This window comes from Cherax quadricarinatus, chromosome 29, assembly GCF_038502225.1.
Source record: "Cherax quadricarinatus isolate ZL_2023a chromosome 29, ASM3850222v1, whole genome shotgun sequence".
NCBI classification, from domain to species: domain Eukaryota; kingdom Metazoa; phylum Arthropoda; class Malacostraca; order Decapoda; family Parastacidae; genus Cherax; species Cherax quadricarinatus.
The window spans coordinates 2,637,533-2,653,067 of NC_091320.1; the positions used below are offsets into that span (position 1 = coordinate 2,637,533).

The following is a 15,535-nucleotide window of genomic DNA, read 5'->3' on the forward strand; positions in this document are numbered from 1 at the left end:
GTAGTACTAATAATATTAATAAATCATATTAATAATAAAAATAATAATTATAATAATATCCCACTGGGGACAGGACTAATAAAGAACTCGAACTTTATTTTGCTAGACTAATGAACCACAATTTTGTTATAAATAGAATTTATTTTCTAAATACTTTTACATGTCAAAAATGTTCTTTTTTTCTTTCATGTCAGAATGTTTTCTTTTTCATGTCAAAAGGTTTTTTTCATGTCAAAATGTTTTCTTTTTCATGTCAAAATGTTTTCTTTCATGTGACAATGATTCTTGCAGGTAACTATACGCTGCGCACCAAGTCGACGCCTCTTCTCACTGATGTCGTCTTTGAGTCCGCTAAGAAGGTATATATCTTCTTCTCTGCATGTTACTCATTCTTTTCTTCTGTAATAACCTTGATTTTTTTAACCATGTAAAACTAGCATTAATTTAACTATTAACATGTTCTAATTTTAGTTAATTTTAATCAGCTGGAACACAAACAGTTTTATCCTTTGAATGACCTTTCCCCGTGTTCTCACGAGAGAGATTAGGTTAGGTAAGATTTGTCAGGAAACAGGACAAGTGCTTCCTGAAGTGGGTCTTAATCATAAGAGAGTGATTATTATAACTTATTTTACCTCCCTTATAATAAGTGTACCAAACATACACAGGAACTGTATTTTCAGTTTAGTGATTATATTCATAGAAGGAACTCAACCTTGATGGATCATTCACTGCTGTACAGCAGAGATGGTGAATGAGAGGAAGATGACAAGAGTTGGTAGGACAGGAGGTGTTGAAGGACACTGCCTACCTGAGTTCATTACCTTGAAACTTGGTCATGATTGTGAGCAGATTTACTTGGAGTTCATTACCTTTGTACCTTGATCAGCTATCAAAACTTTGGGGCCCAGTCCCTGGATCCATTATGTACTTCTGTAATCCTCTGACCACCACCCACAGGATGGGTATGGGGTGCATACTAAACTAAACTCAAGGAGGATTGATTCATAGGAAAGGACATTAACACAAGGAGTGGTCGCAATTAATGTAATCAGCTTGTGCAACACCTGACAGTCTAAAAATCATAAAATGTCACCAAGGAAGGTGGAGGTCTCGGAGAGAAGGACGGATGAAGTCTTATGGCTATTTATCGAAAGTCCCAGCCTCCTAGGTGCCCAATTTATTTATCTTTAGATAAAATCTCAACGTGCAGTATGTTTTTCCTTATCACGGTTACTTTTAATCGATGGTTCAATTTCTTTTCTCTTATTGATTTTTTTTTCATTTCTTCCAGATCGCTAATCCAGATCCACTGGAATTGGAAGCAGGACGCAAGAGTGTGTATGATACTTGGGTAGTTCGTAGACCAGATCCAAACGAGCCTGGCCTGCCTTTAATGCAGTTTATTGGCTCTGGCAGTGACTACAAGGGATTCCAACATAACATTGGTATACCCTGCATGGATACTCGTTACACTCATGACAATGTAGGTATTCTTTGCTCTGCGCTTATTAACCATGTTGCTTAGTTTCTTTATGCTCTTACATCTGTTCCTCTAACTAGAGGAAAACAAACACACACACACACACACACACACACACACACACACACACACACACACACACACACACACACACACACACACACACAGACTCTGAAGTGTCCCTGTTCGCAGATGACGTGAAGTTGATGAGAAGAATTAAATCGGACGAGGATGAGGCAGGACTGCAAAGAGACCTGGACAGGCTGGACATGTGGTCCAGTAAATGGCTTCTCGAATTCAATCTAGCCAAATGCAAAGTCATGAAGATTGGGGAGGGGCAAAGAAGACCGCAGACAGTGTATAGGCTAGGTGGACTTCACTCAGGGAGAAAGACCTTGGGGTGACCATAACACCGAGCACATCACCGGAGGCACACATCAACCAAATAATCGCTGCAGCATACGGGCGCCTGGCAAACCTGAGAATAGCGTTCCGATACCTTAATAAGGAATCGTTCAAGACACTGTACACTGTGTATGTTAGGCCCATACTGGAGTATGCAGCACCAGTCTGGAACCCACACCTGGTCAAGCACGTCAAGAAATTAGAGAAAGTACAAAGGTTTGCAACAAGGCTAGTCCCAGAGCTCAAGGGAATGTCGTACTAGGAAAGGTTAAGGGAAATCGGACTGACGACACTGGAGGACAGAAGGGTCAGGGGAGACATGATAACGACATACAAGATACTGTGGGGAATAGACAAGGTGGACAGAGATAGGATGTTCCAGAGAGGGGACACAGGGACAAGGGGTCACAACTGGAAGCTGAAGACTCAGACGAGTCACAGGGACGTTAGGAAGTATTTCTTCAGTCATAGAGTTGTCAGCAAGTGGAATAGCCTAGCAAGTGAAGTAGTGGAGGCAGGAACCATACATAGTTTTAAGAAGAGGTATGACAAAGCTCAGGAAGCAGAGAGAGAGAGGACCCAGTAGCGATCAGTGAAGAGGCGGGGCCAGGAGCTGAGTCTCGACCCCTGCAACCACAATTAGGTGAGTACACACACACACAGTGACCTAGTAGCGACCAGTGAAGAGGCGGGGCCAGGAGCTTGGACTCTACCCCTGCAACCTCTACTAGGTGAGTACACACACACACACACACACACACACACAGGATCCATACATAGCTTTAAGCAGAGGTATGATAAAGCTCACGGTTCAGGGAGAGTGACCTAGTAGCGACCAGTGAAGAGGCGGGGCCAGGAGCTCTGACTCAACCCCAGCAACCAAAACTAGGTGAGTACACACACACACACACACACACACACACACACACACACACACACACACACACACACACACACACACACACACACACACACACACACACACACACACACCACAGAACTGCAGGAGGCCAAGAGAAGAATATGATGAGAGCAACAGAGCAATGGTCGACACACTAGCCGAGGTGGCCAGGAGATCACACATGGGGGAGCAAAGTTACTAGTCATGGGTGACTTCAATCACAAGGAGATTGACTGGGAAAACCTGGAGCCCCATGGGGGTCCCGAAACATGGAGAGCCAAGATGATGGATGTGGTACTGGAAAACCTCATGCATCAACATGTTAGAGACACTACCAGAGAGAGAGGAGAGGATGAACCAGCAAGACTGGACCTTGTATTCACCTTGAGTAGTTTGGACATCGAGGATATCATGTATGAAAGGCCCCTGGGAGCTAGTGATCATGTGGTTCTGTGCTTTGACTACATAGTTGAGCTCCAAGTGGAGAGAGTAGCAGGAATAGGTTGGGAAAAACCAAACTACAAAAGGGGGAACTACTCAGGCATGAGGAACTTCCTTCAAGACATTCAGTGGGAGAGGGAACTGACAGGAAAACCAGTACAAGAAATGATGGACTATGTGGCAACAAAATGCAAGGAGGCAGAGGAGAGGTTTGTTCTCAAGGAAAACAGAAATAATGGGAAGAACAGAACGAGTCCTTGGTTCACCCAAAGGTGTAGGGAGGCAAAACTAGGTGTACTAGAGAATGGAAAAGGTACAGAAGGCAGAGAACTCAGGAAAATAAAGAGTTTAGCCGAAGAGCCAGAAACGAATATGCACAGATAAGAAGGGAGGCTCAGCGAATATATGAAAATGACATAGCATCAAAAGTCAAGACTGACCTGAAGCTGTTGTACAGCCACAGCAGGAGGAAAACAACAGTCAAGGACCAGGTAATCAGACTGAGGAATGGTGATGGGGAATTCACAAGAAACGACCGAGAGGTATGTCAGGAGCTCAACACGAGATTTAAAAAAGCATTTACAGTGGAAACCAGTAGGACTCCAGGAAATCAGAACAGGGGGGTACACCAGCAAGTACTGGATGAGGTACATATAACCAAGGAGAAGGTGAAGAAGCTGCTATGCGAACTTGACACCTCAAAGGCGGTGGGACCAGACAACATCTCTCCGTGGGTCCTTAAAGAGGGAGCAGAGATATTGTGTGTGCCATTAACAAAGATCTTCAACACATTTGAAACTGGGCAACTCCCTGAGGTATGGAAGGTGGCAAATGTAGTCACAATTTTTAAAAAGGGAGACAGACATGAGCCACTAAACTACAGACCTGTATCACTAACGTGTATAGTATGCAAGGTCATGGAGAAGATCATCAGGAGGAGAGTGGTGGAGCACCTGGAAAGAAACAAGTATATAATTGACAACCAGCACGGTTTCAGGGAAGGAAAATCCTGTGTCACAAACCTACTAGAGTTTTATGACAAGGTGACAGAAGTAAGACAAGAGGGAGAGGGGTGGATTGACTGCATTTTTTTGGACTGCAAGAAGGCCTTTGACACAGTTCCTCACAAGAGGTTACTGCAAAAGCTAGAGGATCAGGCACACATAACAGGAAAGGCACTACAATGGATCAGAGAATACCTGACAGGGAGGCAACAACGAGTCATGGTACGTGACGAGGTGTCAGAGTGGGTGCCTGTGACAAGCGGGGTTCCACAGGGGTCAGTCCTAGGACCTGTGCTGTTCTTGGTATATGTGAACGACATAGCGGAAGGGATAGACTCAGAAGTGTCCTTGTTTGCAGATGATGTGAAGTTATTGAGAAGAATCAAATCGGATGAGGATCAGGCAGGACTACAAAGAGACCTGGACAGGCTACAAGCCTGGTCCAGCAACTGGCTCCTTGAGTTTAACCCTGCCAAATGCAAAGTCATGAAGATTGGGGAAGGGCAAAGAAGACCGCAGACACAATATAGTCTAGATGGCCAAAGACTGCAAACCTCACTCAAGGAAAAAGATCTGGGGGTGAGTATAACACCGAGCATATCTCCTGAGGTGCACATCAATCAGATAACTGCTGCAGCATACGGGCACCTGGCAAACCTACGGATAGCGTTCCATTACCTCAGTAAGGATTCGTTCAAGACTCTGTATACCATTTTTCGTCAGGCTCATACTGGAGTATGCAGCACCAGTTTGGAATCCACACCTAGTCAAACACCCCAAGAAATTAGAGAAAGTGTAAAGGTTTGCAACAAGGCTAGTCCCAGAGCTACGGGGATTGTCCTACGAAGAAAGGTTGAGGGAAATCGGCCTGACGACACTGTAGGACAGGAGGGTCAGGGGAGACATGATAACGACATATAAAATACTGCGCGGAATGGACAAGGTGAACAAAGACGGGATGTTCCAGAGAAGGGACACAGACACAAGAGGTCACAATTGGAAGTTGAAGACTCAGATGAATCAAAGGGATGTTAAGAAGTATTTCTTCAGTCATAGAGTAGTCAGGCTGTGGAATAACCTAGAAAGTGACGTAGTGGAGGCGGGAACCATACATAGTTTTAAGGCGAGGTATGATAAGCTCTTAGGGCAGGGAGAGAGAGGACCTAGTAGCAGTCAGCGAAGAGGCAGGGCCAGGAGCTATGACTTGACCCCTGCAACCACAAATAGGTGAGTGCAGGCAGGATCCATACATAGCTTTAAGCAGAGGTATGATATAGCTCACGGTTCAGGGAGAGTGATCCAGTTGCGTCCAGTGAAGAGGCGGGGCCAGGAGCTAGGACTCGACCCCTGCTTCCTCAACTAGGTGAGTGAGTACACACACTCACTCTCTCACTCTCTCTCTCTCTCTCTCTGTCTCTCTCTCTCTCTCTCTCTCTCTCTCACTCTCTCTCACTCTCTCTCTCTCTCTCTCTCACTCTCTCTCACTCTCTCCCCTCCTCCTCTCTCACTCTCACTCTCACCTCCTCTCTCTCTCACTCTCTCTCTCTCTCTCTCTCTCTCTCTCTTTTACACACAGGGTTTGACAAGGTTAAGGATCCATAGCTTTATTGACAAGCTATTTACAGGTTAAGGATTCCTTACTTTATTGGCAAGCTAAGAGCTGTTACCTACATCAGCTCATTTGAAAGCATTTTTATTGTTATGAGACATACAAGTAGGGAACAGGATGAAGTTGGAGCCATCTTTGGGCCAGCATTTTCATTTGATCAACTGACTTTATCTCGTTGACATCATTATGCTGTACGAATGTGTTCCATGCTCGAGTCACCCTGGGTATATAGGATCTCAGATGGAGTGAAGTTCTGGAGAAGGGTGCAGCCAGAGTGAAGTTGCTGCTTTCTGCCCGTCTTGTGGCATAAAAGCTTGTTTCACACTGTCCTCGAAGTGGATCCAAGTGTGGTACTTTGACATTATTGGCCTTGTACATAACAGTAAGGCCATCCACATCCCTCCTATGTTGAAGGCTCTGCTGAAATGACAGATCTATCCAGGATGGGTCCAGGCGAGAGATGAGACGTCTTGCTCTGTTCTCTACTCTGTCAAGCATTCGCAAATGAGAGGGGGGGCAGGCAAACCAAGAAAGTGGAGCATACTCAAGGTGCGAGCGTACTTGTGCCTCGTACAGAATCTTGCAACCCCTACTGTCAAGTAGATGCGAGATACGGCGAAGTGCTGTAAGCTTCCTGGCTGCTTTGTTTGCAAGATTTACATGGTTCTTCATGGTTAGTTTGGAGTCAAATGTCACCCCAAGGATATCAACTTCTTCTCCAGGTGCCAACACCCTCTCATTCATCCTTACTACTGCACCAGCATTACGATCATGGTGCCTAGAGACAATCATTATTTGCATTTTCTCAGGTGCAAATGTTACTTGCCATCTATTTCCCCAAGCTGATATAGCTCTCAGCTGGTGATTGATGTAGCTTAGAGCAGCTGGCATTTCTTCTCTTGGATAAGTGAATGTCAGTGTACAGTCGCCTGCATATGCATGTGATTCTGGGATGAGACGAAGAAGGTCGTTGAAGTAGACATTCCATAACAATGGTCCCTGCACGCTTCCTTGTGGAACACTTGCCCCAATAGGATGTCTTGCTGATTCCGTTCCATTGAGAACTACACTTAAGAGATCTACCCTGAATGTAAACACTGAGGAGACATAGCATAGAGCCTGCAATTCCCAGTGCTTGAAGTTTTGCTAAGAGGTCCTGGTGCCACACCCGGTCGAAAGTGCCAGCAATGTCCAGTGCTACCACACAGCTGACTTTGGATTCATCCAGTGACTGGTACCACTTAGTGGAGAGGTTTAACAACAGATCAGCAGCAGAGTAACCTTTCCTGAAGCCATATTGATGATCACAAAGTAGTGAGTGATAGTCAAAAAACTGTCATTTGTCTTGAGATTATTGTCTCAAAGATCTTACCAGTGATTGACAGGAGTGACACTGGTCTGTAGTTGCTGATTTCTGCTCTGCTCTTCTTTTTGTGAACAGGGACTACATTTGCCTCTTTCCATAGAGAGGGCCATTTACACTGTACTAGGCAGTGCTGAAGATCTGCGAGTTAGAGGTGCTGCTAGCTGGTCTGCACATCTCAGCAATCTTGGGCACAACTTGTCTGGGCCCACAGCCTTTTCTTGGTCAAGCGATTTAAGAAGGAAATGCACCTCCTCCTGCCTTATTGTCACCATTGACAGTTTTGACACAGTTCTTGCAGCTAGCCAAGGAGGGTCCCTTGCTGGATCAGGAACTTGCATTTTGGTAGCAAAGTGTTCAGCAGAGAGGTCCGCCTTCTCTTGACTACTAGTAGAGGTGGCCCCATCCTGTCGATTTAGAGGTGGAATGAGTTCATCAGGCAGATAACCTTGTCTGTCCTTGACCAGGCACCACCAGGTTTTGGAGCCTACCCTACCTGATGCTAGCTTTCTTTTAGTGTCCACCTCCCATTTAGCAATGGCCCACTTTTGAACATCACCTATATGTCTACAGGCTTGCCTGTGCAAGTTCCTGTTATAGGTGGTAGGATGTCTCTTATACCTTCGCCATGCTTTGTACTTAGCAGTAGCAGCCTCTCTACAACGAAAGCCAAACCAAGGCTGATCCGTAGGCTTTGTCACATATTGCCGGTGAGGAATGTGTTCTTGTTGTAGATTAAGGATGTGTCCAGTGAAGGCTTTCACTTGGTTGTCAACATCCCCTTGGAGAAGAGCATTCCAATCGGTGGTGGCGAGCTCAGAGTGAAGGGCTGGCCAATTACCTCTTTCCCATAGCCAGGTTGTGCGTGTGGACTCCTCACCTTGTTCTGTTGGGATCTTAAGTGTCGTAAAAACAGCCTTGTGGTCAGACGATCCAACATAGCCGAGGGGTTGACAAGTGACTACTGGGTCAAGGGAGGAGCCAGAGATGTGAGTAGGGAAATCAACAAAGTTTCTCATGTCAAACACTGCAAGAAGGTCATCAAAGTCCCTCTGTATAAGGTGCTGGTTGAGGTCACCAACAATTATGATATGTTGACAGTTGTGTTGTAGCAGAAGGGAGTCAATATTTTCCATTGGGAAGTTGATGGGATCTGCATGTTGCCACTGAGGTCTGTACATTGCACATGCTAGTACAGAGGTACTAGTGTTTATGCAGAGCTTGAAGAACATCATTTCAAGATGTGTAGGTGTGGCAACATCAATGTGCTGGGCATGAACACTTTTAGTGAAGCACACAGCAACACCTCCTCCTTGTCCTTGCCTGTCTCTTCTCATCCATGAGGTGTAGCCAGCAATTCTTGCAAAATTTTCTGGAGTCCTGTCATCCAAAAATGTTTCAACAACAGCTATCATGTCGGGACGCCGAGTGTTCACAAAACTGTGTGAGAGCTCTCCAACATTAGTAATGAAACCTCTAATGTTGGCCGACAGGATGCTGATAGACTGGCTCCTCTCTCTCTCTCTCTCTCCCCCCTCTCTCTCTCTGTTTACCTGGAGAGAGTTGCAGGGGTCAATGCCCCCATGGCCCTGTCTGTGACCAGGCCTCATGGTGGATCAGGGCCTGATCAACCAGGCTGTTACTGCTGGCTGCACACAATCCAACATACGAGCCACAGCTAGGCTGGTCAGGTGCTTGGGTAGGTGCTTGTCCAGTGCCTGCTTGAAGACAGCCAGGGGTCTATTGGTAATCCCCCTTATGTATGCTGGGAGGCAGTTGAACAGTCTTGGGCCCCTGACGCTTATTGTGTTGTCTCTTAACGTGCTAGTGACACCCCTGCTTTTCATTGGGGGGATGTTGCATCGTCTTCCAAGTCTTTTGCTTTCATAGAGAGTGATTTTCGTGTGCAAGTTTGGTACTAGTCCCTCTAGGATTTTCCAGGTGTATATAATCATGTATCTCTCCTGCCTGCATTCCAGGGAGTACAGGTTCAGGAACTTCAAGTGCTCCCAGTAATTGAGGTGTTTTATCTCAATTATGCATGCCGTGAAGGTTCTCTGTACATTTTCTAGGTCAGCAATTTCACCTGCCTTGAAAGGTACTGTTAGTGTGCAGCAATATTCCAGCCTAGATAGAACAAGCGACCTGAAGAGTGTCATCATGGGCTTGGCATCCCTAGTTTTGAAGGTTCTCATTATCCATCCTGTCATTTTCTAGCAGATGTGATTGATACAATGTTATGGTCCTTGAAGGTGAGATCCTCTGACATGATCACTCCCAGGTCTTTGACATTAGTTTTTTGCTCTATTGTCTGTCTGTCTCTCTGTCTGTCTCTCTGTCTCTGTCTCTCTGTCTCTGTCTCTCTGTCTCTGTCTCTCTGTCTCTGTCTCTCTGTCTCTCTGTCTCTCTGTCTCTCTGTCTCTGTCTCTCTGTCTCTCTGTCTCTCTGTCTCTGTCTCTCTCTCTCTCTCTCTCTGTCTCTCTCTCTGTCTCTCTCTCTGTCTCTGTCTCTCTCTCTCTCTGTCTCTCTCTCTCTCTCTCTCTCTCTCTCTCTGTCTCTCTCTCTCTCTGTCTCTCTCTCTCTCTCTCTCTCTCTCTCTCTCTCTCTCTCTCTCTCTCTCTCTCTCTCTGATGTAGTGGTAAAAGTGAAGTCAAAACCAAATTTTCTTTATAGAAACTTGAGATGAGTATAAAGGAGCAGATGCAGCACTTAAGAGATGTCAGTAATGAGAGAGAGAGAGAGGCTGTGAGGAGCTAACCAAGCATTTTATGGAAGTATCAGTCTGAGAGACAAGTGCTACCAGAAAGCAGGGAAGAATGAAACTAAACAACATAAAATAAAGAAGGTACCAAGTGAATTGAGGTGTTAAATATGAAGAGCTCTACCTAACAAGCTGTGTTCTGTGACTGTGACAGAGGAAAAAGAGTAGTGGATGTACCGACAGTGAAAATCTATAAGTTGAAATAGATGGCACATTCCTGATGACTGTAAAAAAGACAAACATTTCCATTTTAAAGAAAGGGGATCTACAGGTAGCTTTAAGCTACAGACGAATATTCTTGAACTTCATACCATGTTAAGGTATTATAGAAGATAATAAGTAGTAGCGGAACCTGTGTAAAGGCATTGAGGTAACATTACAAAACAGTTAACATTACAAAACAGTAAGCATGGGCTTAGAGAAGGTATAATCTCTCTTACAGACCTTCTAGAGTCTGCCTGAAATGCACTGCATATTAGTGGGTTTCTTTTGTGCCTAACAATGTTTTATTACATGTAAACTACATTGTGTACTGCATAAAATAAAAAAAAAATGAATTGGACGGGAGACTACACCATTTCCTCCCTTACAACTGAAAGTTGCCCTGAAACAGCCAGTTGTGGAGAACATAGCATACAGTGCTTGAGTGTCGGGGATATACTGAATTCATCTGGCAGTGAGAACTCCTCATGTGGGAAATTTTCTATTGGTTATCTCAAGTTCCTCTCTAGACACATGCCTTGTCCCTCAGGCTATATTCATGTTGGTGTTGCACTTTGCCTTGCTGCCCCTAAACTCGCCGAACAGGTGTGCTGGTGGCAACGCATCAGTAACCGATTCAGGTACCATGGTCTCATTTGGCATAGATCTAAAGACAAAAATTACAAGGGATGAAGAAGCTAACGTCACCGAGAGAATCCTTCCAACTGCTGGATGACCAGCTGTTACAGATCTGATGGCAGCTTAACCCTTTGACTGTCGCGGCTGTATATATACGTTTTACGAGGTGCCGTGTTTGACGTATATATACTCATAAATTCTAGCGGCTTCAAATCAAGCAGGAGAAAGCTGGTAGGCCCACATGTGAGAGAATGGGTCTGTGTGGTCAGTGTGCACCATATAAAAAAAATCCTGGAGCACGCAGTGCATAATGAGAAAAAAAAAACTCCGACCGTTTTTTTTAATTAAAATGCCGACTTTGTGGTCTATTTTTGTATAGTATTTATTGTTGTATTCTCGTTTTCTTGGTCTCATTTGATAGAATGGAAAACATATTACAGAAATAGAGGTGTTTTTGATTGATTTTACTATAAAAAGAACCTAGAAATGGAGCTCAAAGTAGGGGAAATATTTGATTTTTACCAATGTTCAAAAGTAAACAAATGATGCCATTGTCCAATAAATGTCCAACTAGCCATTCTAATATGCAGTCATGAATGGGTTGATGTTATTTATACAGTTATTACAGCATTGCAGTAGTCTGCATAATAGTAAGTCTAATATTTTTTGTTTTAATAAAAATTCAAAATAGAAAGCAAGAGTAATATCAGAGGGGCCTGGAGACGTGACTGATGAACAAAGAAAACATTATTTTAGAGCCAGGAATGTCTGCATTGTTCATTCTGGACCTTATTTTGAAATTGTCATATTTTTTAGTTTTCGTGAAATTGGCCAAATTGCAAATTTCTGACCACATTATTAGGTAGTTGAAATCAGTAAATGGGCAGTTTCTTGTACTCAATCGATAGAAAAAAATGAAGTTCTAAAGAAATAGCTATGAGTTTGGGCGACTGGAACAATGAAATTACCCGAAAATAGGGCTCAAAGTGGGCGAAATCGCCGATTTGTAAACAGCGCCGAGGTCGCTAAATTCGCGAGAGCATAATTCCGTCAGTTTTCCATCAAATTTTGTTTTTTTGGTATCATTACAATCGGGAAGAGATTCTCTATCATTTCATAAGAAAAAATATTTTTTTTTTTTTTTAAATTTTGCGACACCAGGAGACACCTCAGGATTGGGGGTTGCGACACTCAAGGGGTTAAAGTATCCAGTTAGAATTTTCTAAAATATGGACAGATAGCAAGCAGGTGGTGTGGAACTAGACACGCTCATCCACAGTGGCTGACACCTGTCTCCATCACAGCAAGAATGAAGGAGGTGCAGTGTCAACTTCAGGGAGTCCCAGAAGTCTAGAAATTACAGAGAACTTGATCATCAGAGAGCCTCGGTTCATGGGGGCAGAGTGCATCCATCTTTCTAAAGGAATTATGGAAAAAGACTCATCAGCAACTAAAGATCCCAGGGCAACTAGTTTTCTGTTTCCGAGTCTAAATGCTGAAGTTCAGAGGGGTAACGTTTGTCGTATTCTAGGTACGCATCTCAGCTATGAGCTGAGGAAACTTTTTATTATTTAAGTGTTATCAAGCTCACTTGTGTAGTTATGTATCTCTCAAACTTAGTATTTTGTACATTATGCTAATAACCTTTCACCATCGATGTATCCTGTAAAGTTTTACAGGAGAACCCCACTCATACAGCAAGTTAGGCTCCAGGATACTGCTGTAGAGTGATACATAGCTTTTTTCATTTTCATATGCATATAAAAGCCTGCTAACATGTTTATACTATCATATATTAAGTGAACAATAGAGCTAGGTCTAAAAAAATGCATATACAGTACACACATTACATATTGTAAAATGTTTTCGTCCTTAGTTTATAGTGTGTGGTGAATATATTTATTATAGGAAGTCTGAATAAATGAAAAATGGGTATAATTGAAAACTGCTGTATTAGCGAAACACCATGAAGTGAAGTGCTGTAAAGTGGTGCCCGCCTGTATTCCATTGTGCATATAGTGAAGATATATTTATGATATAATTATGATAGAGTGGATAGGGGAGCAATGTGGCAGATGTTGCAAGTACGTATATGGAATAGTTGGTAAGTTAATAAATGCTGTAAAGTTATTTTATGAGGATAGTGAGGCTCAGATTAGGGTGTGTAGAAGAGAGGGAGAATACTTCCCGGTAAAAGTAGGTCTTAAACAGGGATGTGTAATGTCACCATGGTTGTTTAATATATTTATAGATGGGGTTGTAAAAGAAGTAAATGCTAGGGTGTTCGAGGGAGGGGTGGGATTAAATTATGGGGAATCAAATTCAAAATGGGAAGTGACACAGTTACTTTTTGCTGATGATACTGTGCTAATGGGAGATTCTAAAGAAAAATTGCAGAGGTTAGTGGACGAATTTGGGAGTGTGTGTAAAGGTAGAAAGTTGAAAGTGAACGTAGAAAAGAGGAAGGTGATGAGGGTATCAAATGATTTAGATAAAGAAAAATTGGATATTAAATTGGGGAGGAGGAGTATGGAAGAAGTGAATGTTTTCAGATATTTGGGAGTTGATGTATCAGCAGATGGATTTATGAAGGATGAGGTTAATCTAGGTAGTAGGTTGGTAGACAGCAACCACCCAGGGAAGTACTACCGTCCTGCCAGATGACTGTGAAACAAAAACCTGTAACTGTTTTGCATGATGGTAGGATTGCTGGTTTCTTTTTCTGTCTCATAAACACGCTAAGATAACAGGGATATCTTGCTACTCCTACTTACACTTTGGTCACACTTCACAGACACGCACATGCATATATATATATACATACATCTAGGTTTTTCTCCTTTTTCTAAATAGCTCTTGTTCTTTTTTATTTCTTCTATTGTCCATGGGGAAGTGGAAAAGAATCTTTCCTCCGTAAGCCATGCGTGTCGTATGAGGCGACTAAAATGCCGGGAGCAATGGGCTAGTAACCCCTTCTCCTGTATACAATTACTAAAAAAGAGAAGAAGAAAAACTTTATAAAACTGGGTTGCTTAAATGTGCGTGGATGTAGTGCGGATGACAAGAAACAGATGATTGCTGATGTTATGAATGAAAAGAAGTTGGATGTCCTGGCCCTAAGCGAAACAAAGCTGAAGGGGGTAGGAGAGTTTCAGTGGGGGGAAATAAATGGGATTAAATCTGGAGTATCTGAGAGAGTTAGAGCAAAGGAAGGGGTAGCAGTAATGTTAAATGATCAGTTATGGAGGGAGAAAAGAGAATATGAATGTGTAAATTCAAGAATTATGTGGATTAAAGTAAAGGTTGGATGCGAGAAGTGGGTCATAATAAACGTGTATGCACCTGGAGAAGAGAGGAATGCAGAGGAGAGAGAGAGATTTTGGGAGATGTTAAGTGAATGTATAGGAGCCTTTGAACCAAGTGAGAGAGTAATTGTGGTAGGGGACTTGAATGCTAAAGTAGGAGAAACTTTTAGAGAGGGTGTGGTAGGTAAGTTTGGGGTGCCAGGTGTAAATGATAATGGGAGCCCTTTGATTGAACTTTGTATAGAAAGGGGTTTAGTTATATGTAATACATATTTTAAGAAAAAGAGGATAAATAAGTATACACGATATGATGTAGGGCGAAATGACAGTAGTTTGTTGGATTATGTATTGGTAGATAAAAGACTGTTGAGTAGACGTCAGGATGTACATGTTTATAGAGGGGCCACAGATATATCAGATCACTTTCTAGTTGTAGCTACACTGAGAGTAAAAGGTAGATGGGATACAAGGAGAATAGAAGCATCAGGGAAGAGAGAGGTGAAGGTTTATAAACTAAAAGAGGAGGCAGTTAGGGTAAGATATAAACAGCTATTGGAGGATAGATGGGCTAATGAGAGCATAGGCAATGGGGTCGAAGAGGTATGGGGTAGGTTTAAAAATGTAGTGTTAGAGTGTTCAGCAGAAGTTTGTGGTTACAGGAAAGTGGGTGCAGGAGGGAAGAGGAGCGATTGGTGGAATGATGATGTAAAGAGAGTAGTAAGGGAGAAAAAGTTAGCATATGAGAAGTTTTTACAAAGTAGAAGTGATGCAAGGAGGGAAGAGTATATGGAGAAAAAGAGAGAAGTTAAGAGAGTGGTGAAGCAATGTAAAAAGAGAGCAAATGAGAGAGTGGGTGAGATGTTATCAACAAATTTTGTTGAAAATAATAAAAAGTTTTGGAGTGAGATTAACAAGTTAAGAAAGCCTAGAGAACAAATGGATTTGTCAGTTAAAAATAGGAGAGGAGAGTTATTAAATGGAGAGTTAGAGGTATTGGGAAGATGGAAGGAATATTTTGAGGAATTGTTAAATGTTGATGAAGATAGGGAAGCTGTGATTTCGTGTATAGGGCAAGGAGGAATAACATCTTGTAGGAGTGAGGAAGAGCCAGTTGTGAGTGTGGGGGAAGTTCGTGAGGCAGTAGGTAAAATGAAAGGGGGTAAGGCAGCCGGGATTGATGGGATAAAGATAGAAATGTTAAAAGCAGGTGGGGATATAGTTTTGGAGTGGTTGGTGCAATTATTTAATAAATGTATGGAAGAGGGTAAGGTACCTAGGGATTGGCAGAGAGCATGCATAGTTCCTTTGTATAAAGGCAAAGGGGATAAAAGAGAGTGCAAAAATTATAGGGGGATAAGTCTGTTGAGTGTACCTGGTAAAGTGTATGGTAGAGTTATAATTGAAAGAATTAAGAGTAAGACGG

At 43.0% G+C, this 15,535-nt stretch overlaps 2 protein-coding genes across 3 annotated transcripts in view; both read left to right on the forward strand.

Moving 5' to 3' along the window:
• LOC128692171 (N-acetylated-alpha-linked acidic dipeptidase 2) overlaps positions 1–15,535 on the forward strand; it is a 273,078-nt gene that overhangs the window by 231,658 nt on the left and 25,885 nt on the right. For both annotated transcript variants that reach the window (XM_070089594.1, XM_070089595.1), the window contains 2 exons: positions 292–359; positions 1,295–1,486. In XM_070089594.1, coding sequence (XP_069945695.1) covers positions 292–359; positions 1,295–1,486 — 260 coding nt within the window. The remainder of the gene's footprint in view (positions 1–291; positions 360–1,294; positions 1,487–15,535) is intronic.
• The window catches only part of LOC128690643 (quinone oxidoreductase-like protein 2 homolog), a 172,183-nt gene that overhangs the window by 36,004 nt on the left and 120,644 nt on the right, over positions 1–15,535 (forward strand). The window lies entirely within an intron of this gene.